General features: G+C 46.8%; 1 protein-coding gene across 3 annotated transcripts in view; it reads right to left on the reverse strand.

Annotated features, from left to right (window-relative positions):
• Nucleotides 1–25413, reverse strand: part of POU6F1 (POU class 6 homeobox 1) — a 532900-nt gene that overhangs the window by 251957 nt on the left and 255530 nt on the right. For all 3 annotated transcript variants that reach the window (XM_069653382.1, XM_069653381.1, XM_069653384.1), the window contains one exon: nucleotides 20841–20969. In XM_069653382.1, coding sequence (XP_069509483.1) covers nucleotides 20841–20969 — 129 coding nt within the window. The remainder of the gene's footprint in view (nucleotides 1–20840; nucleotides 20970–25413) is intronic.

Raw genomic sequence — 25413 nt, forward strand, 5'->3', positions numbered from 1 at the left:
CTTGTTCGGTGGGCTCCCCGACGGTCCAGGCGCCGCTGGATCGTCTGCTGGAGGTAAGGGCAACCTGGTTCTTATCTCCGTACACAGGGTCTGCAAAGCCATCAAGATTGCTCCTGAATTGCCCTGTGGTGTAGGCATCAGTTGCGACGGGAGTGACGGCTGGGGCACGGGGTCCTCCGTTTCCTCCAGGGCCAGCGACTCCTCATCAGCTCCACCGTTGCTCTCCAAGTCCGCCTCATCAGGATCCTTCCCATAGGTCCTGACCTCCTCAAACTTCTTGTCCAGGATAGCTTTGACGCCAACCAACTCATCCTCGGAGGTGGTGTCTTGTCTATGTCCGTTATGGCTACCGTGCCCCCCCCCTCTTTCTCATCCCGGGGGTCTTCTCTGGAAAGATGATTCCCTTCGGGGTGGCAGGGAAACTCTAGGCCCGGAAGTCGCCTCCACTGGGCTAGCCTCCACAGGCTTCGCCAGGGCTGTCACGACTCCTTCAATCGAGGCCTTTGCCGGGTGAATCAGGGCCTTCAAGACCATGGGCACGTCTGTGGACTTCACCTTAGGGGGAGAGTCACCGCTTCGCCCCCCCCTTGGCTTTCTCCGTCGGGATCGACCGGGGCTTCTCCCAAAGCTCACCCGGGTTCTCTGACTTCCTTTTTTCCCAAGCCAGAGCATTGGCTCGTGGATGACCGCGTCGGTGACATCGCGCCCTGCCTGGCAGCCGAGGAGCCCGAACCAACGGCGCTCTCAGTGCCCGCGGACTTGCAGTGCTTTGCCTTTTGTTGGGCCCCCATCGCCGGAGCACCCTCAAAGGTCTTAGAAGACTGCTCAGACTTCTTCTTCTCACCTGCTGCTGGGCTCTTCCCCTCCAGCCAGTTGGTGAGCCGAATACGACGGTCCTTCATTGTCCGGACGGACATTTTCTTACAGAACGCACAGACCTCCTCCACGTGCGACTTGTCGGCGTGAAGGCAGAAGACGCACCAGAAGTGCTCATCTTCCTTAAAGACATTCTGTAATCCACATCCTGGGCAGTTCCTGAACAGTTTGGATCCAGTAGGTGTCGAATCTCCTTTGTCCTGGGCCATTTCCGAATCGGGTTAGGCCTCAAAGCTCTTCCGGAATCCTCTGAGAAGTGTAGTTCGACGAAAATCCACCCTTGAGGGGCGTAGAAAATACCAAAACGGGTCCCCGTTGATCGGAAGAAGAATCAGTGGAGCTTGAGGCTCGAATTTACTGACAAAATAAGAGTAAACTCTTTGAAAAAACGCAATGCGCAGTAAAAGCTCGAGAGCTACTGCACGAGGACTCCCAACACTGGAACGTACCGTAAAAATCTGAAGATGGCTGCCAGAGGAGAGGCTTAGGTAGAGGGCAGTCATTGGATGGGGGCAGTATGACCCAGAGACCAGTGATTGGTTATTAGTAGAAAGAAACAAAACTGAAACTGATTTTTTCTTTACCAAGGATTCCCAACCTGATGACAGGGAATATTCATGAGCATATGAATCCATGCCAGACCCCATGCTGGAGAAGTGGACATTCGGCGGTGGAGGGAACCGTGTCATGCAAAAATGGAGTTTGTTAAAAAAAAGATAGGTTTTAAGTGCCTTGCGAAATGGCAGATACTGTCAGGATTCGCCCCTGGAAGTTATGGAGTTCCTGGCAATTGTAGCCGACTCAACCTACGAGGCGGTCTAGTCCTCACCCAAGATGGAGGCTCACACTTTAAATCTAGGCCACATCCACAGCCCAGCGCGTTGTATCTGTTTTCCATTTCCTCCAACGCTGCTGTGCTTCGGCTCAGTGATATTACTCCTCGGATCTCCATTGCCCTCCAGCCCGTTTGCCCCCTCTGCCCTTCGTGTCTCTACCCTCTGTAGTGACCGTGTTACTCCCTTGCTACTTTACTCCTGGACTTTCGTTTCTTAGTCCCCTCCTTCTTTTCTATATCCATACTTCTTTCCGTTTCAACCGCCTACGGTACTTTTCTACTTCTACCTTTCTGTCTCTTTATACGCGTTCCTCCGTCTTGCTTTATTTCCGAGCTACACCCAGGGTGATTTCTAAGGTTTACTCGGCTTCCTTATTTTGTCTGTTTTCCACTCGCGGTTGCGGAGCCGCTTTCGCTTACTCCGTGATAGCGGTTCGGCTTCCGACACACCGGGTGTCATTTATTCTCAGGTAGGTAGCTTTTCTAGACACTGCCTTTCCCATTATACTTTCCTTCCGTTCTGAGATTCCACACTTACCTTCTGTGTTCTTTAGATCCTTCTTCCCTGGAGGTCCATATTGCACTTGTCTTTCTCTTCCTTTTCTTCTTCGTACTCTGCTGAATTTGTTGCCAAAGACCCCTGCCTTCTACTGCCATACCAATAGGGGAAACATTGATTGCTGTATCGAGGAACCATATTAAGATGGTGGACCTTCTTTCTTCCGCATTCATTACTAAGGACTATATCCATTGGACAACCAGGGTTTTTTCTGCTAAGGCTTTGTCCCTGGAATTTTGGGTTTGGCTCCTCGCGGTCCCCCTTAGGCAGGTTTTTCCCTTCCTGCCAAGGTGGCCTCTGGGGAAGCCAGACCCTACTTACGCGAAAAGAAGAATAAACCCATCAAAGAAAAGCCAACAACCGACCACAAGAAGGCTAAGAAGAAGCCTGCTGCAAATTCTCCCTGATATGTTTGGGATATTTCTTCTCTGTGAAAGATAGTGAGCTAAAGACTCTGGGTAAGTCTCTCGTAATCAGGACTAATGTCTGGCAGAGGGACTCCCAGGACCCCCCTTGTTAATTTGCATATTTACGTAACTTTGGGTCTCACCCTAAGTTACTAGGGGAATCCAGACGTAGACCCCTTGCTCACTATTCTTAGAGAGGCACAGATCCACCCTACTGATGAGGTCCAACCAGACCGAAACACGTGTCTGGGGTTTCTGTTGGTACTCTTGTTCAGAGGAGAATTGCCTAGCATTTCGGTGCTGGACTGCCTCAGGGCAGGACAAAGACTGATATGTTTGGGATATTTCTTCTCTGTGAAAGATAGTGAGCTAAAGACTCTGGGTAAGTCTCTCGTAACCAGGACTAATGTCTGGCAGAGGGACTCCCAGGACCCCCCTTGTTAATTTGCAAATTCTCCCAAGGACTTATCATCTGAAGGCTCAGGTGAGGAGGAGGTTGGGGAGGAGAGTGCCTTATCTGTCAGAATACAACACCAGCAGATTCCGATTGCGTCCTTGGAGCAGTATCAGGAACTGGTTGCAGCAATGAAGAACCTCACGGTTGGAGTGCAAGCACTGAGAACTGAGAATGTGGCTCTACGCCAGCAAGTGGTCTTGCATAGAGATGACCGCGGAGACCTACCACCCATCGCCTTATCCTTTGGAAAGTATGATGGCCATCCTGGTGGCCTAAAGGATTTCCTAGATGCCTGTCAAGTCTACTTTACCTTCCGTCCGCACACATATGAGACTGCCAGAGCCAGAGTGGGATTCATCATATCCAACCTAATCGGTAATGCATTAGCATGGGCTACCCCTTTTGTGACTAACAATGACCCGGCTTTGAACGATTTTGATCGCTTTACAGGTTCTTTCAAGGAGAGATTTGATCGACCCGAATTCCTGTACACCTCGTTCGAAGCTATTCTGGACGTGAAACAAGGCACTACAGATGTGCAGACCTACATCTCTCGCTTCTTAAGACTCGCCACAAAGGCAGACTGGCTGTACTCGGCCAAACAGACCATCTTTAGGAGAGGTCTGCACGACGACATTAAGGACGAGTTGGCTCATATAGCCCAACCTACTTCTTTTCAGGAGTTAATGACGATAGCACTGCAGATTGAGTTCCGCCTAAATGAACGTCGCCAAGAAAGGAGAAGACCTCGCCCTTTTCCCTCCTCAGTACCCCCTTCTCAGCCTCCCAGAGAGAGCCATGGAAGTGAAGAACCCATGCAGATAGGAACTACCCGGGGTCCTTTAACTCCAGAACATAAGAGACGCAGAGATGCGGGACTTTGTATGTACTGTGGATCGTCTAAACACCTTCTTCGGAATTGCCCTGAGGTGCCACCACGGCAGAAGGAAAACGCCAGCCCCCGAACCTATGCAAGGGAAGTATTGGAGGAACAACCTACAACCCTTGCTACAACACAAGACCAATAGAGGAAGGCAAAGAAAATCGGCTATGGTCTTCAAGGTACTGTATGGTTGTCAGGTCCCAACCTGGTGGAAGTCTTGGCTATGCTGGATTGCGGTGCCGCAGGCAATTTCCTTGATGTGGACTGGGCAAGAGAAAATAGAGTGCCCGAACGTCCTAAACATCGACCAATTCCAGTTGAAGGGGTGGATGGTTCCCCCCCTCTCTTCAGGTCCTATCGTCAAAGAATCCATTCCCTTACAGATGAAGTTGGACCAGCATACAGAATTCATGGTGTTCGACATCATTGGGGCAGCACATTTTCTATTGGTCATGGGCATACCATGGCTTAGAAAACATGACCCTTTGATAGACTGGGCATCCAACAGGGTAAGCTTCAATTCATCATACTGTCAATCACATTGTATGGCGGTGCCTTGCTACAAGACTCAGTCAGAAGAGACGGAGATTCCTAAGAAGAGGACAGTTTTCTCCATACCTCTACAGTACCAAGAATTTGCAGAAGTATTCAAGGACAAGCTGCCTCAGAGCCTACCCCCACATCGACCCGAAGACTGTGCTATAGACCTGATACCGGCGGCCCGGGTACCTTTTGGACGCATGTATCCTCTCTCTTGCCCCGAGAAGGAGGCCTTGAGAGAGTACCTAGAAGCCCATCTCCAGAATGGATTAATCCAAGAATCCAGATCCTCCTGCGGAGCCTCACTGTTCTTCATACCAAAGAAAGACTCATTAGAACTCAGGCCTTGTATCGACTATCGTGGTCTCAACCAAATCACCATCCGAGACCGTTATCCTATGCCTTTGATCAGAGACATCCTGGAAGCAGTTCAAGGGGCATGTTATTTCACCAAACTGGACCTCAGGGGAGCCTACCATCTCCTGAGGATCCGCAAGGGTGATGAATGGAAGACAGCCTTCCGGACCCCTTTGGGCCTTTTTCAATATAAGGTCATGCCTTTTGGGCTAGTCAATGCACCAGCCATTTTTCAACGGTTTATTGACAAGATTTTCTCAGACCTATTGTTTATTTTGGTTGTTGTCTATCTGGACCACATTCTGGTGTACTCCTGTGACCTTCAAGAACATAGGAAGCAGGTCAAGGAAGTATTGCTTTGCCTTCAGACTAACCAACTACTGGTCAAACCAAAGAAATGCATCTTCGAAGCCAGTTCTGTGACTTACTTGGGATTCATTCTTTCTAAAGAAGGAGTTCAGATGGACCCCAGAAAGATCCAGGCCATCCTCGATTGGAAGGAACCCCAGAACGTCAAGGAAATTCAGAGGTTTCTAGGATTGGCCAATTTTTACAGACAGTTCGTCCCCAACTTTTCAAGATTAGCACAACCAATAACGCATCTCCTCAAGAAGGGAGTTAAGTTTGAGTTCAATCAAGAACAAAGGGAGGCATTCTGCAGTTTGAAGGAACATTTTACTTCCACCCCCATTCTGGTGCAACCAGATCAAGACAAGCCATCCATTCTTGAGACAGATGCTTCTGCGGGAGCAGTGGGAGCAGTCCTACTGCAAAAGACCAAAGACGGATTAGAACATCCAGTAGCGTATCACTCAAAGACTTTGACCAGTAGCGAGCAGAATTACTCAGCTCTCGAGAAGGAACTACTGGCTATGAAACTGGCTTGTCAAGAATGGCGTCATCTCTTACAAGGAGCCAAACACAAGTTCCTCATCCGTACTGACCACAGAAATCTAAGAGTCCTGCAACAGATGGAATGTACCAATGCTCGCTATGCTCGTTGGGCTTATTTCTTTTTACAGTTCGATTTCCACATCATTTATATCCCGGGCACTGAAAACCAAGTGGCAGATGCCCTATCCAGAAGCCTAGGAGAAGAGATGATTAACTATCCAGGCCACGACCTAGTTCTCCCAGGTGTTCAAAGAGTGGCAGCGGTGGTTCCATTTTTACAAGACCTCCTGGTACAATACCAGCAAGAGAAGGAACGTCCCCATGTGGTCATTCAAGGTCAAGATGGTTTGCGTTATCACAAGAAGGCTTTGTATATACCATCCAAGACCCTTCAAGATCGGGTCCTCAAGTGGTGTCATGATGCTCCATTGTCCGGTCACCCACGCAAACGCAAGACGCAAGAGCTCATCCGTCGTCAATTTTGGTGGCCTACAATTCTACAAGACATCAGCAGATACGTCTCCTCCTGTCCGGTCTGTGCCCGCAATAAAGTTCCTACGGGCAAGCCGATTGGCTTGCTACAACAACCCAGAATACCAGAGCGACCGTGGGAAAACATCTCTACTGATTTCATTGTGGAACTACCCATCCCTCACGGCATGAATACAGTAATGGTGACCCTAGATTCTTTCATCAAGTTGGCACACTTCTCTGCTATATCCCACCTACCTTCTGCTCCAGAGACAGCTGCTATCTTTCTACGTGACATTGTCCGGTTACACGGATTACCAAGAATGATAGTAACAGACAGAGGATCTCAATTTACCTCTAGATTCTGGTCTACCTTATGCAAGATGCTGGATATTGACAGTGCTTTGTCATCCGGCTACCATTCTCAAAGCAACGGTCAGACGGAGAGACTAAACTCCAGTCTTGAACAGTATCTTAGGTGTTACTGTGGTAATAAACAGGAAGGTTGGGTATCATTCCTTCCACAAGCATAATTTGCCTACAATAATGCTCTTCACATTTCCATTCAGATGAGTCCATTCTTCTGCACTTATGGTTACCATCCTCAGCCTCTGCCATGGTCTCATACTTCTGCCACCAGCACACCTGCTATTGACAACCTTCTGACGGAACTCCTAGAAGTTCAGAAGACCGCCAATAAAGCATTAGAAGTCGGCAAACAGTCACATAAGAAGTGGGCTGATCGGAAGAGAGGAACCAATCCCGACTGGAAGCCAAGGCAATTGGTTTGGTTATCCACAAAGTTTTTGCCTAGATGGGTACATACCGGAAAGTTTGCTCCTCGTTTTATAGGACCCTTCCCCATCGAAACCCAGATCAATCCAGTAGCATGCAGACTCAAGTTACCTCAATACCTCCAAAGGGTACATCCAGTCTTTCATACATCCCTACTCAAGGAGCACAAGACAGATCCTTTTTCCTGGAAGACTTCAATCCAGTATCCTTCAACCCCTCCTAGTCAGGAGGAATATGAGGTGGCCTATTTGGTGGACTCCCGTTACAGAAAGGGAAGTGTTCAATATCTAGTGCATTGGAAGGGTTATTCTCAGGAAGAAAGAACATGGGAACCCAAGAAACACATACATGCACCCAGACTTGTAAGGCGCTTTCATTTACTTCACCCGGGGAAACCAGGAGGGCCCCCGAGAGGGAAGGGGTATACTGTCAGGATTCGCCCCTGGAAATGATGGAGTTCTTGGCGATTGTAGCCAACTCAACCTACGAGGCGGTCTAGTCCACACCCAAGATGGAGGCTCACACTTTAAATCTAGGCCACGCCCACAGCCCAGCGCGTTGTATCTGTTTTCCAGTTCTTCCAACGCTGCTGTGCTTTGGCTCAGTGATATTACTCCTCGGATCTCCGTTGCCCTTCCAGCCCGTTTCCCCCCTCTGCCCTTCGTGTCTCTACCCTCTGTAGTGACCGTGTTACTCCCTTGCTACTTTCCTCCTGGACTTTCGTTTCTTAGTCCCCTCCTTCTTTTCGTTATCCATACTTCTTTCCATTTCAACCACCTACGGTACTTTTCTACTTCTACCTTTCTGTCTCTTTATACGCCTTCCTTCATCTTGCTTTATTTCCGAGCTACACCCAGGGTGATTTCTAAGGTTTACTCGGCTTCCTTATTTTGTCTGTTTTCCACTCGCGGTCGCGGATCTGCTTTCGCTTACTCCGTGATAGCGGTTCGGCTTCCGACACACCGGGTGTCATTTATTCTCAGGTAGGTAGCTTTTCTAGACACTGCCTTTCCGATTATACTTTCCTTCCGTTCTGAGATTCCACACTTACCTTCTGTGTTCTTTAGATCCTTCTTCCCTGGAGGTGCGTATTGCACTTGTCTTTCTCTTCCTTTTTTTCTTCGTACTCTGCTGAATCTGTTGCCAAAGACTGACCCCTGCCTTCTACTGCCATACCAATATGGGAAACATTGATTGCTGTATGGAGGAACCGTATTAAGACGGTGGACCTTCTTTCTTCCGCATTCATTACTCAAGGACTATATCCATTGGACAACCAGGGTTTTTTCTGCTAAGGCTTTTTCCCTGGAATTTGGGGTTTGGCTCCTCGAGGTCCCCCCTAGGCAGGTTTTTCCCTTCCTGCCAAGGTGGCCTCTGGGGAAGCCAGAGCCTACTTACGCGAAAAGAAGAAGAAACCCATCAAAGAAAAGCCAACAACCGACCACAAGAAGGCTAAGAAGAAGCCTGCTGCAAATTCTCCCAAGGACTTATCATCTGAAGGCTCAGGTGAGGAGGAGGTTGGGGAGGAGAGTGCCTTATCTGACAGATACTCCTCAATTTCCCGAAGAGAAAGAGGGAGCCCATTCCACAGAGTGGGAGCAAGAACCGAGAAAGAGCGACCCCCCCAATTGGGCTAGCTGATACCACCGCACCTTTAAGAGCGCAAGGGAGGATGAGCGAATGCACCTGGCGGGGCGGTAACGCTCCAGCTTATCTTTCAAAAAAATTGCACCTGTATCGTGAAGAGCCTGATGTGTGACACACAGAGTTTTGAACTTAACTCGGGCCTTCACCGGCAACCAATGAAGTTGTCGTAACAGGCCCACAGAAAGAGTCACTCTAGGTGCATTTAAAGCTAGCCTAACTGCTGAATTGTGGAGTACTTGCAGCCGCTGCACCTGATGTTTTGGTTATCTCAGGCAGACCCCGTTACAGTAGTCCAGCAATCCCATGATCGCCAAAGTGACTACCTTAGTCCGGCAGTCGGCAGGTAGAAATGGGAGAATCTATCTCAGTACTTTAAGTTTCCCAAAACCTGTATTACAGACGACCACAATCTGGGCTTCGCGGGAGCCGGTGAGGAGAAGCCTCACCCTTAGGTTCTTTACGGACCTGCTGGGTATAGGGCATGGGCCAAGAGAATCTGACCAGAACTGGGAGCTCCAAGTACTAGTCGCCGTCTGGGGGCCAAACACAAGCACTTTGGTTTTTCCCCATTGAGCTTCAACCAGTTAGAAGACATCCAGCTGCCTACGGTGGAAAGACAGTCTCTTAATTTATGAGGGGGCTCGGTAGTGGGGGAGTGGAGTCGAAACACCAATTGTGTGTCATCAGTGTACGTGTAAAAATTAGCCTCAGACTCCGAAATTATGGGCCTCATTACAAATCAGGCGGTCCGGAAATAACGGTGGCGGTAAACCCGCCGCCACATTTGTTTCCGGACCACTTGATCCCGACTCCTGCAGGCGGGAGGTGATGTTCACGCCAGGTTTGACCTGGCGGGTTTAACACCGCCCGCCTGCAGGCGGACGAGGAAACACCGGCAGCATTACGAGATGCTTAATAGGACTCAATGGGGATGGGGATTAACACCATTCCGCCTCCGTGATTCCCGGAAAACTGGGGTTGTAATGCCCCGGTAATTCCGGGAATCACGGAGGCGGAATGGTAATACGAGTCCGGCGGTAACTAAGCGGTTTTACCGCCTCAGTTACCGCCAGACTCATAATGAGGCCCTATGTCTCCCAAAGGACATAAATAAAGATTAAACAAAAGTGGGGACATAGCCGATCCTTGGGACATCCCACAGGGGAGAGAGGAAGAGGAGGAATGACAGGCCCGAAAAGAGACAGTTTGAGTGCACTCTGCAAGGAACGAGGAGAACCATGCCAGTGGAACCCCAGAGATCCCCATCTGCTCCAGACGGGCCAGGAGAATGCCGTGATCCACTGTATCAAAGACAGCAGAGAGGTCAAGAAGAATCAACCCCTCCACGATCCTGAAGCAGAACTAGATCATCCAGAAGTGAGATCATGACAGACTCCATGCCCATCAGGGGCCTGAAACCTGACTGATAGGGGCATTATCTGAACTTTTTAGCATCCATTTTTTGTGTGAAAACCGAGGGGTTGGGGATATTCTGCAGTTTGAAATGTTGTTTTTTGGTAATATCTTGGAATCCTTTCCTGTATCATTGTCATGCACCAAAACGTGAGTACACTTGTAAATCTTTTTCATAGTGTTAAGTTAATAAAAATAGAACTTAGATACACAAATCGCCTGTGCTGCCCCTATTTCCACTCGCATTATCAGTTTTTCTGCCTGTTTCTTGTAGTTCATGTTGCATTTTACTTTCTCCCCCTCCACACACCTGTATAAGTAGGAATTCTTGATGTGACTTTTCTTTCCTCACTGTGCTTAGAAATGTCCAGAAGCTCATCTACCCTGTCTCAATGATATGGGCAAAGGAATTGTGCAATCCTTCAACTGTGTTGTATGTTTTGGCGTCATTTTTAGAATTAAGTCATAAGATTGCAGAACTCCTTTTTCCATGCCTAACCACCCACCCACCCACCCAAATCATGTGTTCCCAAAATAATCTAAAAGAGGGCTTCATTCTTCCTCATGATTTTCTAAATAGTCGTTACGTGGTGTAAGTTCAGAATGCTTTTGCGTGTCTGAAACTGGTAGAAAAGGTAAAAAACCTAAAATTGTAACTCAGTGGCGTGTGTCAGGATTTCATGTATATCAATTTTGAAGAACTGAGGTTTGTATTTTTCTTGACAAACCTTGCATAAAGTGTACAAATACCCCCAATTTCAACCCAGTTAAATGTTTTATTTTTACACTGTTTATCCTTTGAATCTCCAAATTATTTACAATACATTTGGCAATAATGCTAAAGTATTCTGAGGTAGGTTTGTTAGGTAAAAATGCAAAAAGTATTACTGTCAATCTTTGGGTAACATGTGTGTACTGTATACAGCCGAGTGAAGGAGGCAGGGAAGGTACAATATGTACCATAAGAATTCCATATTTTGGTATTTTTTCAGAATTTCAATGTTTTTATCTGTACTCAGAATTATTGGTCTGTTGTCTTCCTTTACATCGTCGGATAATAGGACTTTTCCCTCCTCTCGTTTTACTTTTGGTATTTGTATTTCATTGTATTCATTTTGGCAATTTCATGACCGTTTGCCTTGCCTTAACACTAGTGGGTGGTGGTATCACTTCAGTGCTTGGTAGAGCACCAGCGATATGTCCAGAAGCTCCTGCTAATGCAGATTCTATCAAGGTTTCTACATGAACACCACTTTAAACAGCTTTTTTATTTCATCCACGTTTCTTCAATTCCTCCATGTTGCATCAGCCAGGTGCTTACGTTCAATATTGCATATTAGGTTTTCGACATGAGTTATAGCCCTATCACCACATGTTTTGCTACCATACTGTAAAACGTCATCATTGTTATAGCTTGGGGATCATTACACATTTGCCGGTGCAGGTAAACCAGGCAGTAGTTCTGCCACCGGCACTTTCACTGCACCGCCAAACTACAGGTTTGCCGATGGGGGTTGCCTGATTTACCTCCAGCCAAGAGCTGGAGGAAAATCGGGCCTCCACTGGCAAATAACAGCCAGTATTACTGGTGCTGGTAATACTGACTTGGCTTCTGGTGGTGCACTGTCCATCGGAGATGCTGAGACTCTGGAGTTTTGGGTGACTTGAGGGTGACTGCTTTGTAGATGATTCAGCAAGACTTAAAGGTAATCCGTGCATGCAGTGGGTGCCATTGAAGGTCGATGAGGGATGGGGTGATGAGGTTGTATATGCGTAGACCCAGGATGAGGCATGCAGTCATGTGTAGGACACTTCTCAGGGGCACAAGGTAGGACGAGAGAATGCCTTCAATGAGGGCAATGCGCCAATCCAGGTGGCCTAGGACCAGTGCTTGAACAGTGGATCTAAAGCTATCCGGAGGCAGGAAGGGCTTGGTTTTCTGCAGGAGGGAGAGCTGATACTAAGAGTTTTCTTAGCTATGTGTGTCTTGAAGGAGAGGTGTTTGCCGATGTGGACTTGGATCTGAAGGTGAGCTCAGGTGTGAAGCCATCAGGGTTCATAGTTAATAGCCAAGTCTGTATGTCTGGTTGTTCGGTGTTGTTGGCGAGGTGTATGGGTTGAGCTTCAAGAATGCAATGGAAATCCGACACTGGATCAGCGCGAGGCAGGTTTTGGGCCTGTGGTTGTCCTTGATGGAGTCGACCTTGAGGTATTGCTGTGTGTCGTCAGCGCAGATGTTGTGTGTGGCTAGGCAGGCACCCAGCGGCTCCATGTATAGAGTGAAGATCACTGGGGAGAGGATGAAACTCTGCAGAACTCAACAGGTGACGGGTAGCATTGGCGATCTAGATGTGTTCATCTGACCAAACAGCTGGTAGTTGGGGAGGTAGGACTTGAACCAGCGTAGGACAAGGTAACTGATCGCCATGAGCCGATGTAGGGTTTCCGTGAGCGCCTCGTGGTCTACTGTGACGAAAAGCGGTCAAGAGGTTGAGTAGAACCAGGAGGCTGTGGTGCCCACCGTCAAGGATGTCGAGGGTGTCATCGACCACCTGTATAGTTGCAGTCTGTGTGCTGCATCTGGGTCTGAACCCAGATTGGTAGGTTTGGAGGAGATTGTTGGTGTCATGCTGCTGCAGTTGTGTGGCTACCACTTTCTCAATGATCTTATGTAGGAAGGGAAGATGGGTGATAGGGTGACAGTTACCTAGGTTGTTGGGATCCAGAGTGGGTCTCTTTAGTAGAGGGAGGATTTGTCCTGTCTTTAGGGTTGATGAGAAGGTACCTTGAGTTAGGGAGCTGTTGACTATCTCCACTTAGGGAAGGAGAGCTTCTGCGGGGAGGGTCTTGAGGATAGGTGCTGGGAGGATGTAGTCTGTTTATGATGTGGCTTTGAGGCCGGCAAGGGTTCCTACCAGGTCGTCCGTAGAGAGTGTCTTGAATGTTGTCCAGGGTGTGGTGTGGAGATTTCACAAGGAGGGATGTGAGCTGGGTCTGTAGATGTACAGCTGGTGTCTATGTGCAGGTGAATTTAGCTGATTTTGTCGATGAAGAAGGTGTGGATGGCGCTAGCTTTCTTCGAGGGGGTCTGGTATGGCAGGGTCGGGTAGCGGGTTTATGCAGCACTTGACTGCTTTGAAGAGGCCTCTGTTTTTGTTGTGGGCTTCTGCTAAGGTGTTCTGATAGTAGGAGGCCTTGGCTGTGGTGATTAGTTGTTGGCGGGTTGAGGAGTGCCAGGTCGGTTGCGGTCCTGGAGCGACGCCAGGTTTTTTCTTGTTTTCTGATGACTTTGCTTCCAGTAGAGAGTCGCAGTTCGGTTGGGGGTGTTCGGTCAATGTTTGGTGGGGGGTGGCGAGGTTTTCCGTGAGGGCCTGCACTGGGAAGTTCTTAAAGGATGTGAATGTTTGTCTGAAGGGTTTCTGCTGGAAGTGCTTGACTGGGGTGGTGTGCAGAATGTTGAACAGCACAGGCAGGTGGTTGGATCAGTCAAGCAGGAGAAGAGAGCTGTAAAGGAGGGAAGGCAGGGTGGTGATGATTGGGTTGAGGATGTTACGTTTCCCGTGCACTGGGTCTTTTGGGTGCTGTATGAGGCTGAGGGTGTCGAGAAGGCAGAGGAGAGCTTCCTTCATCTGTTTGGTGGGCTTGTTGCTTGGGAGTTTGAAGTCACCTAGGAAGATGTTGTTGGCATGCATGAAGGACATGGTGGTGACCAGGTTGATAAAGTCTCAGACGAAGGCACAGTTGCGTTTGGGTGGTCTGTAGATGAGATGGAAGGTAACTATGTCCGTTGGGAGAGCAGGAAGAGACAGGAAAGGACTTCGAAGGAGCCAATGTTGTTGACATCTAGTCTGGTGCAGGGCCACAAGCTCTAGTGGATGACTGTGAGGCAGTTGCATGTCTTGTTCGGCCGGTCTCTGTGTTGGATGCTGTAGGCATCAGGGCTGCTCTCCTGTTTTGTGAAATATTTTTAAAATAATAAAGAGAATTTAAAAAAAGGAAACAATGTTTGGTTGCAGACCTTTGCCTTAATTTGTATATGGGTCTGCCGATAGGGCCCCACACAGTACAGCAAACTATACCGCATATGATTTAAGTGATAATACCACTAACCAATGGAGACCAGACATCAAGGAGATTTGCACGAACCATGAACTTGAGGGGCTTAAGATCCAATATGGCATATATTGGTATTTTCTTCTCTGTTGAGGCCTCAGTGCAGGAGGAGGAGAGAAAATGACGAAAGACATAGAAGACTTGTGCTAGAGTGACAACGTAGGACTTTTGGTCTCACACTCATGTTAATGCCCATCTTGGACCATGGTCACGCTGGGCCACATACTTGTATTATTTCAGATTTAGATTTCATTACTATAACCTATTTGTATGTGTCAACCAAAGTGGGTTGATACTGAAAATAAAAGATCCAAGATCTTGCGCTGGGCAGCTACATTTTGCCCTGTAGGCCTGAACCACATTGACCTCCTCTTGGGTATGTCCTTACCTAATAGGTCTGCTGTGTCATTTGCTTTACGGATGACCTTGGTTGGGACCACAGAGCCCTCTTTTACGATATCCAGCAGATCATCTCTCCTGTCACGTAGAAATTAGCCAACAAGGTGCTCTTCAGATTTCCACAAGTCTTATCTAACGATGTAGGGAGAAGTACTATTAGATCTTGATATTGCTGCAAACGTGGTCGCAAACCTTTGTCCCCAGTGTTTCCATGAGTCTGATCTTCTTTTAAGGAGGGGCTGTTGATGTAGATGTCAATGAAGATAGCTGTGGGTTCTAACTTAAACATAAAGGATACTGTAAGTGCCTGGAGCTCTAAATGTCTTCTCCTCCCTATAGTTGTGATGATTGTCTGAAGCTGGTGTAAGAAAGAATACAAAGTGGTTCCAAGGGTGCTGAAATCAATTAGATAAGTGGACTAGTCAGTACTTTTGGTTGCAAAAGTAAAATACAAGGGTCTCGTCACAGGAGCAAAGTTGGGATGTTCAGCTTTACCCCTGGCCTGTTAGGAGGAAACTGGGTCACTGGTCCCTGTGGCATCGTTGGCGCCACCTGTCATTCATTGGTAAATCCACATCCAAGATTGCGTCTTCATCACACGATCTCGGTCCATCCTTGCAGACCGCCACTATCGAGGGTCCTCCTCTTACCACGGAAGAGCTATTTCTAAACCCGGAAGCTATTCGACAGCGCGTTGCTACTGTCCTATGTGGTTGCGCTAAGTGAGATTTCGCCTTTACAATGATTGCCTCATCTACGTCCTCCAACCCCTGCTTTCCCTCTAATGCTCTTGTTTCTCGCTACCCAGGGATTCTGCTTTCTATCACAGTACGAACCCCGGGCTCTCATTAGACTAGGCGTTCCAACAATTGGCCACGTCGCATTCGGAATCTCGTAGGTGACAAGTCCTTCCTTCTAAACAAACCCTACTTCCTTTTTTCCATCCAGACTAATTCTGTTATATTTCATCACAGACATTACGAGTGTATCTCAGACTACAGCTCCCTGTTTCCATCGCGGTATTGTAACAGATACTGCCGCTCCTTCTTCTAGACTCAGGGTGTATTATACCGGTAGGTGGGAACCATTTTCTAAATCTAACTCTCAAACCTATTCTGTCTCTTTGGATTTCACTCTCGGTCTTCCCTTTAAGGTACTTATAACTGTAATTTCACCCTGCAACCGAATTCCTCGCTCCTCCCACACAGCAGGTCGCGCCGCAGATAAAGGTACGGATACTCCCTGTTGTTGGAGAATAGGGAGGTGTTAAACCCTTACTCATTCCCTCTCTCTATCTTTGTAGCTATCTCCTGAACTCAGAGATCAGTCCAGCTCCGCTCGACAATATCCAGTGGGCACCGTTTTTGACGCTCTCTAGCAACACCTTAAATAGGCCCTTCCATCATTCTCAAGCAGCACAGGGTTTTCTTCCCTCAGAGGGTTTCCCTGGCATGCCCTTCTGATGCTTAGCTGTTTAGGCATGGGAATGGTGGGTCAGGTGAACTTCTCCTAGCTACGTGCAGTTAAGAAGACCAGGTAAGTCTGTGCCTATTCTGTTCATCTGTTATCCACTGGATCAGTGACCCTTGAAGTAGTGCTGTCTAATATCAGCCTTAAAACATGTTAATGTAACATGGCCTAAATGTCACATCATTGACAGTGCCAACCACAGGTGAAGTATGAGTCAGGATTGAACCATGCTAACTTAGAGGAAAAACTGCCCAATTCATGTCCAAACCTCTCTGTAGTATTGATAGTGTGAGTGCTCATTAAGGCTTTGGTGGAATGATCGCTTTTGGCGTTTTTGATGATGCAACTGCCCTTAAAAATGTGTGTTTCATTTTGTGGGACCTTGACTGAGTTATACTTCTGCCCCCATGTTTAAAGTGCTCTTAAGGCTTTGCATCCAATGGGACGTGTTATGGATCTGTCATGGTCACTGGAAATGCCAGAGTCACTGAAATGGGCCGTTCTAGTGCTGGAGTCAATTCTGAAACGCATTGTTATCTACTGTAAGTGTTCTCTGGGACTGCTGTAGTCACTGTCCTCTTGTCCCCAACTTCCATATCAAGGTGGAAGACCTTGATGTTGCGTGCCACCAAACCTAAACCATGACCTCAACAGTGACTGGGCTCTTGAAGCTGAGCATGATACCAACAAGATTCTTGGTATCAAGACTCTTAACACTGATTTATGAAATCTGTAATGGGAATGACATTGCCCAAGCTGGCCGCAGAAGGCCCCAAGTTATGGGGATCATTCCTTCCAGTCCATTTTACTGGGGTTGAGCCACTAAGTTAATGCCCAAAAGGGAGTCCTGGCGCATTCCAGAGAATCTCCAGGCTTAGCTCTAAGTCAAATGTACTCACCATCCTTTGGCCTTCTTTATGGGATTTCTTGAGAAATTGAGGATTCCCCAATGTTTTGCTGTCAGGGAATAGATAATGCACACAGCGTTGTTGTTTTTGACTTTTTGCTACCACAGGAAGACCTTTGAAAATAGATGTCCTTGTTATTGGAAAAGCAGCTGAGGAAAAATGACTAGGGTGGAAAAAGGGTTTAATAAATCTTACAGCCATGAAAAACCGCTGTTAAATGCTGCAAGCAAGTCAAATACTTTTAAAAAGTCCACACTCTGCTTAAAACCTTAATTTATTAAGGTGACATTAGCTGAACAATGCAAGAAAAGGTAGCAGACGCCCCTCTCTTGATAGAACATGGCATGATAACCTGTTCTGTGTTTTTTTCCCACCTTGAGAGTCCGCAGCCATCGCTTTTTGCTCACTGTACTTTGCACAAAGGAGGAATTACCATTTGCATATCAGTCTTTGTCCCACCCACAAGGGCAGTCCAGCACCGAAATGCGAGGAAAACCTCCTTTGAACAAGAGTGCCAACAGCAACCCCATACACGTGTTTCAGCCTTGAACAATGGTCAGTGTCCAGAATCCTTACTCACAAAGCAGACTAATGAATTGTACCTACTCTGCGTGTTGGGGCTACTGAGCAGCTGGCAGAGTTAAAATGTCATTACCTGATCAACATGACATGCTTAACGCTTTATTTTATTTTCGTTTTTTTTGAGTAATTTTGTTTAAAGCATGCCTGTTTTTGAAAATTGCTGCGATCTAGCACACAGTCATATCGATTCTGTATTCACGAATATTAATAGAGAACCCATGTTTGAAAAATGAGAATATTTCATGGGAGGTGAACAAAGTTAATGAGATAATACATGTTGGCTGTGGTTCGGGTCCTATATACGATGTCTGCATCGACTTAAACAGTGGTACATTCATGGCATTAAGAGATGAGGGAAAAAGCAGAAAAGGAATTCATCAGTGACCTAGGACAACTACATGGAAATAGTGTTAATGATAAAGCAGAGAATGCGTTGAATCTCTGTGCTGCAACAGGAAGGGAACTGGTGAATTAGATGGGCCTAGAAGACTTTATGTGCCGGCAAACTCTACCTCCATAACTGCTGGTATACAGAAACAGACTGGATGAAGCCTACCTTACAACAAGGACCTCCTAGGCAATCCTAAATGTGGTTATTACTTTTAGGAGGATGAATCTGCATGTATGTGCTGTGGCTGTTATAGAATTATTGGATGATGAGACAAACCTTGTTTATTGATGGCGCTGGCTGTTGGTTGTTGACCAAGGTCTATAAACTTCAATTTTCTGAGTTGTCAGCTTGTTTGAATTAATGAAGAAGTGACTCCTGATTTGTTTTCATTAATACAGATTTTAATGTAGTAATAGACATGTATCACATGTCTGGAAATGTATGCCAGGTGAAGGTGAAACAAAAGGGGACGCACGTTTCAACCGTAGTCTTTATCAAGGCTGTGATGGGTGAAGTGTGGGGTGATAGGTGTGGAAAACATATCGGCGCAGTGGTAGGGGATAAATAGTTCACAAAACAAGGAGAAAGAACATGGGAATAACATTATTTTCCCATTCACAATGTCACATATCATATTAGGGTGGTGTTGTGTGAGTTGTGGTGGTGGTCATAGTATAGGAAGGTGATTGCAAGGCAGAACAAGGGTGCAAACGGACGGAAACATGTTCACATTTATGCATTTCGGCAGTTAGCACGTATGCAGGTTGCACTATTAACAAGGTACCAAGGTGAGAAGAACGGGAGGGAGAGGGAAGGAAAGCAAAGGGGAAGGATTAGAATAAGGAAGAGCTGTTAAGGTAGGTAGAAGTGAAAAAGGAATCGCTGGTGCTTACCAGACAAATTGGTGATGGTCCTTATTAGGAATGTAGCGCCTGCGGAGCCTCCCGGTAGGGTGCAGGCTGCGTGCTGAATAGCCAATCTAAAAAGAAGGTAAGTCATTGTCTACCATTAACAGTGTTGAGATCCCATTGTCCAACCGTAGGTTGATTGCTGATTGGTGAGAAGCAATGGTCGTGGGGATTGGTGCGCAACCTAATCATTAAGTTATCAATGATATTTGTTGGTTGATGGCCACTGTGTGATGGATTGGTTAAACAAATCGTGGCGCTTGTGGGTAAGATAGTACAATAGGCGGAGAGGGATAGTAGTGAGTAAGCTGGCACCGGCGACATGGTCAAGGAGATACTGTTGGTATCTGTTGGCTGGTAAACCCGGCGTGACAGTTTGGTCCACAGAATGTGGAGCTTGGGAGTACGAGGGGTGGGGGGTAACCCAAAAAGGCGCGAGGGCTTGGGTGTAAACAGTGGCGCTGGGGCTTGATAGAAAGGGGGTTAACCCGTGGGGGCCACTTACTAGACCATACCTCTTGCACTACCCAGCACGCCCCCCTCGGCACCCCCGGGATCCCGGCTTAACCAAGGCGCCACTGCACACCGGGTGCCACGCCACCTCACTGCCCCTCCTCCCCCTACTAATCACACATGGAGCTGGACCCGACCACATCCCACGCCCTACTCTACGAGCCTCGCCCAAGGGGCCATCCTACACTGGACTATGTTTGGCTGTCTGCCTTTGAACCGGCTGCTACTTCCCACAGGGCACGCTACCCCCCACACGGATTAGCCCCCTTTCTATCACGCCCCAGCGCCACGATTTACACCCAAGCCAGGTTGAACAATGGAATCCCGACACTGTTAATGGTAGACAATGACTTACCTTCTGTTTAGATTGGCTATTCAGCACGCAGCCCGCACCCTAACGGGAGGCTACGCAGGCGCTACATTCCTAATAGGGACCATCACCAATTTGTCTAGTAAGCCCCAGCGGTTCCCTTTTCACTTCTACCTACCTTAACAGCTCTTTCTAATCCTTCCCCTTTGCTTTCCTTCCCTCCCCCTCCCTTTCTTCTCTTCTTGGTACCTTGATAATAATACAACCTGCATATGTGCTGACCGCCGAAATGCATAAATGTGACCATGTTTCCCTCCGTTTGCACCCTTGTTCTGCCTTGAAATCACCTTCCTACACTATGACCACTACCACAACATCACCCTAATATGACATGTGACAATGTGAATGGGAAAATAATGTTATTCCCTTGTTCTTACTCCTTGTTTTGTGAACTACTGATCCCCTACCACTGTGCCGATATGTTTTCCACACCTATCACCCCCCACTTCACCCATCACAGCCTTGATTAAGACTACGGTCGAAACGCGCATTGGCTTTTGTTTCACCTTCAACTGGCATACGTTGCCAGACATGTGATACATGTTTGTTACTACATTAAAATCTGTATTAATGAAAACAAATCAGGAGTCACTTCTTCGTTAATTCAAACAAGCTGACAAACTCAGAAAATTGAAGTTTATATATCTTGGTCAACAACCAACAGCCAGCATCATCAATAAACAAGGTTTGTCACATTATCCAGTAACTAACCCCTTGGGAACATTCACGTTTTGGTTCCCCGACAAACCATGTGCCAGGTCGCAGGCCATTCTACAACCAGCCACTAATACTTGTCACTTGCGCAGGGACTGGCTTTCCCTCCAACTCCAACCTTCTGAACCTGTTATAAAATTATGTTTGTGGTTATCCATTAATTACATTTGTGGCTTACGAGAAGACTCTAGGATTAGTGGAATTTTTGGGTGGTTATTGTTTATTACAGACATATCAATGTAAGGAAACTCTCCAAGCCATGGCTATCAGCCATTTGATTAACACACAGCATCCATGTGGCATTCCCCAATGCTCAGTCTTGCAGTACTACTGCTTACCTGTCCCTGCTGGTTGGTGATGATTTGGCCAGTGAGCCCTTGAACGCTGGGAAAGGTATTGGCGATAACTGGGCTGGCAGCCAGTGATCCAAGGAGCTGGGCTTGTCCCCCAAAAGGTGCAGCACTGATCTGTGAAAAACGGAAACAAAGGATGACCGATTGAGTGGGGCCAAAGAGAACTCAGTGAAAGTAATGAGAAAGAGGAGAAGAAATTACTGAGAACGAGAGTGTTACGGAAACATGAGGTGGACAGCCAGAGGGTGGGGGGGGCACTGTGGGCTTGTCAGAGAAAACCCTGAACCAGAGTTAGAAGTACCTCCTTCCAAGTGCCCAGCTAACCTGCCAAAGACTAGGCAGATGCCTTTGGGACGACACTTGGTAACCCTCCGCCTCCTTCCAGTAGATGGACTGCTCTGAGCGTGACTCCGGGACAATGAACTGACAGAATTAAGTGAAGAAGATGACGACTTGGGGAAAGAGAATTCAGGGGGCAATCAGAACAACTCCGACTGTGGGCATCATTACAAGTTTGCAATTTTACTGGCACGATACCGGCAAACTGTAATACCATTTCCGCCACCTGGTCTGCCGGAATTACCAGCAGATTCCAAGTATGGCAGAAACGCTGGTAAATCCCCATTCCATAGAGTCCCATATGAATCCATGGTGGGATTTGCCGTATTTTCTAGTATTACCGACACCGGTATTACCGGGCTGGTAATACAGGCAGTTTTTTGCCTATAGGGTGGCGGATATTCCTCCAGTTTATAGTTTATTGCTGGAGGTATATCCGCCATCCTAACGGCAATCTTGGAGTGTAAACCCGGCATGTTATTACTGCACCGGCACACAGTCAGTATTGATCGATGGGCTTGGGGGCTGGACACTGCGACTTTTCAGAAACTGGCCTTTTGCTTACTTGCTTAACGTGAGGAGAAGTCATCTTATTATTTCTCACTTACTTCAACCAGAGTGGGAGCCATCATGCTACTTGTTTGAGTTGGTCTCTATGGCCTATTTATCTTGACAGTCTTCATAACATGCCACAGGTGCAATATGATACCTTGCATTTTGCCACTCACTCTGTAAAGGGGGAGGGGGCAATTGCGCCTCTAGGATGGCAAGTAGAAGTATGCCTGGAGGATATCAGGAAGGTAGTGGATTGGTCAAGGGATTCCTTGTTTAAAGATTTTTTTACCTCAAATCAACTTACTAACAGCGATTTTCAGTGGTACTCAAGCTTTAAAGAAGCATAAAGCTTTCCTTCGATCTTGACATAAAATGGAGATTTTTCAAATGTTCTAGAATAGGACAGTCTTGATTTGCTTAAAGCCATGGAGGTGAGCAACAGCCTGCCTTAGTTGCATGAATTTGGGTGGGATGCCTCGGGACAGCTTATCTTCTCACGACATGACGTATAATGATTCATTTGTCTGTAATGGTTGCCATGTCCTTGTTGTTGTCAGATTATTTTATTAACACTGCCATCCCAACTGGGTCCTGACACTTATCATTTCTTCCAGTTTCGGATTTCAATGCCTTGTGAAGTGAGATGGCTGCGGGTGTGTATAACTCCTGCTTTGCAGCAAGTAGATCATCAGTATTGGAGGTTTTTAAATGACCAGTCAAGGGTATTGTGAACATGATCTATGATATAATGGGCAGTATGGTGAGTATGCTGAATGCCCTATCCTTACCTGCAGGGCAAGTAGGCCTTTAAGGATAAGGTTGGTACGACCGCTACCCAAAGTGCCTTCTGCAGGTTGCTTTAGGTTAGATCCCGTTGGTCTGCTACTTCTCAGGAGATGCTGTAACCCTGCCGGGAGTCCCAAGATAATAGATGGAATAGGTACAAGCTAAGAATCTCAGAATGTCAGCTTTCCCTCTGATACTAAAAGGAGAGCCAGACTTAAGTGCACATTGAGTTGCAGTGAGGAAAACGAATTCAGACCCTCTCCAGAGTCTTTCCCAAGAAGTGGTGAGGACTCAATGCTTCCCAAAACACTGAAGTCCTCAGGGCCGCAAATCTGGAGCGTTCACAGACTGCCTCAAAATCTCAAACGTGGATTGACTGTGCAAGAGCGGCCAGCCAGGAAATCACATATGCAGTGCAACAGCAGTATTAGCAGTTCTAGAGAGATGCCAGAGAAAGCAGGTCAGGAGGACGTGGAACCTCACTCCATTGCACTCTGTATTACTGGAAATTCCAAGATGGCGCCACTGAACTTGTAAAACTTTAACTCATCGTAAAATCCTGATTACGAGCCATCAAGAACCTCAGCTTATTAGCCAATGCGATCAAGAGGCTTATGAAAAGATAATGAAGGGGAGTTACAACTCAAAGGGCAATTCTTTTTTAAAATTTTTTTTATTGTGTTAATAGTTCAAAGAACTTTTCACAAATTTATATACAGAAAAATGAAAAAACATCATACACAATTATATAAACACATTGGGCCTCATTACACGGATGGAGGTAAGGGATTACTGGCACCGGTAAGGGCACTGGTGCCGGTAATCCCTTACCGCCCTACTACGAGGTCCCTCAGTGGGTCCCGTCCTTAACGTGTGGGGGCTCAATGGGAATGGGGAAGGGCCATGGTGAATGGGGAATTACCGCCCCCACCAACCTTGGAATGGGGCGGTAATTCCGCCATTCACCATGCCGGACTCCGGCGGCAACCATGGCGCTATAAGCGCCATGGTTGACGCCATCCGTGTAATGAGGCCCATTATCTCAAAATAACATCAAATTTGGATAAAACATAAAAGAGAAAAAGGAAAAATACTAAAATACAAACTTAAGTAGCACAAAGCATACAAAAAGATCACACTAAAAGGCACAACAGAGATATATATATCCCAATAGATAAGAATTATGCCACATAAAAATACAAAACTAATTTTATCACTTATTCAACGGTCATATGAGTCACAACAAAGTTCAGGTCCACTCTCCAGATCCAACATCATTTTAACATCCTCTTCGAATTTCCGTAGGCGTTCATAAGCCACCTTCCAGATCTGGTGGGGCAAGGGGCAATAACCAACCAATAAGATTTCCAGGTTCAAACCTTAAAAGTGAAAAACATATGAGGAGAGAGGAAGCAAACCAATCCCCATTGGGAGCAGTGTAAAAAGGGCTGGCACAGACAAGTGAGGGAACGGATCCTGAGGTATACAGACGTATCTACCCCTGCTTCCTTCTATCAAGGGAGAACTGGAAAAAGGAGGCGTTTCAGAAGTGAGCTAACTGTTTGAGCCTGACTAGACTCTGGGAGAAACATCTGAACCTAAGCAGAAGGTACAAGCTCAAGGCAGAGCCTGTGGCATCAAATCCACCATGGAGGTGGAATATTGAATCCTTTTGCCTTTTGGGAACTGGAAGATTCAAGACATAGGACCTCAACCAGAAATCCCAGATGGATGCCCTTGCCTATGTGTTGCCTATGTGTTGCCTGACAAGAACCAAGAGAAGGGGGGGGGGGAGAACCTATCTACCTATCTCAATTCCGAAGAGTACAGGTGTGACATAGAGAATCTTAAAGTAGAAGAGGCATACATCTGACACATGGCGAGAAGCCTGTAACTCAAGGGCAAGGAATAGACCTGTTATTAAGCCTAAATACAAATGTCTAGCACAAGCCTAAATGAGAAGTCTGAGGGTAAGCAAAAGACCCACAGTGAAGTCTGATGCCTATGTTTGAATCGAAGATATGATAAGATACCGGAACCTAAAGATTGACAAAAAAAACTAATTAAACACCATGAAACCTATAACCCGGAAGGAGACCTTGAGAGGAGCTTGACTCTGGGGCCTCCAAATTAAGGGGTTAGACTGCTGGGTTCAACAGGCATAATTTTACTGACCCAGAGTTGTAAGGATTGGGGCAAAGTCCTGACGCAACCGTACTGGTATCAGCGTGAGGAACCGAGTAACGGTGAGTAAGACAGGACCAAAGAGGCCCATCAGCCTTTTGATGAAGGGCAGTGAGACTCCTAACTCCAGTAGAGGAACTTGAGGTGGAGTACCAGAGAAAGGAGAGAGGATGGAGAGGGAGCCCACACTGTGAGTAACCTGCATAAGAAACTGTTGCATAGTAGTTTATGGATGGTCTCATAAAGGATAGGTTTTGAACTATGAATTTGGTCATTCCTCTGGACTTCTGTTATTAGAGTTGAGTACTCAAAGGCAATTGAATTTTTTGACTTCTGTAGACCATTAAAATCCCCTTTATATTGTTGGGGTTAGTATGTCTTCCGAAGAGACAAGCACTTGTTAAGATGGGGAACCTGACACACGGGGGGTCAGAAACCCTCTCCTAAAAGAAAAACCACCTTTTCCTTTAGCCCAACTCTTGCACCTTTTTTAATATAGATTTATTTTTCTAGGATTACCTTGAGGGACTGATAGATGTAAACATTACCTTTCCTGCTAAACAAAAACGTTTTTAAAAAAGACGATCTGATGTGTCACGTGTTTCATTGGCCTACCACAACAGAAATGGCCAGATGCCCTGTTTGTTCCTTTGCCTACACACTCCCCAGTAATGGGAAATGTAGTGTTGTAAGT

The sequence above is a fragment of the Ambystoma mexicanum genome, chromosome 3q, assembly GCF_040938575.1.
Source record: "Ambystoma mexicanum isolate Mex_15411 chromosome 3q, UKY_AmexF1_1, whole genome shotgun sequence".
Lineage (NCBI taxonomy): Eukaryota > Metazoa > Chordata > Amphibia > Caudata > Ambystomatidae > Ambystoma > Ambystoma mexicanum.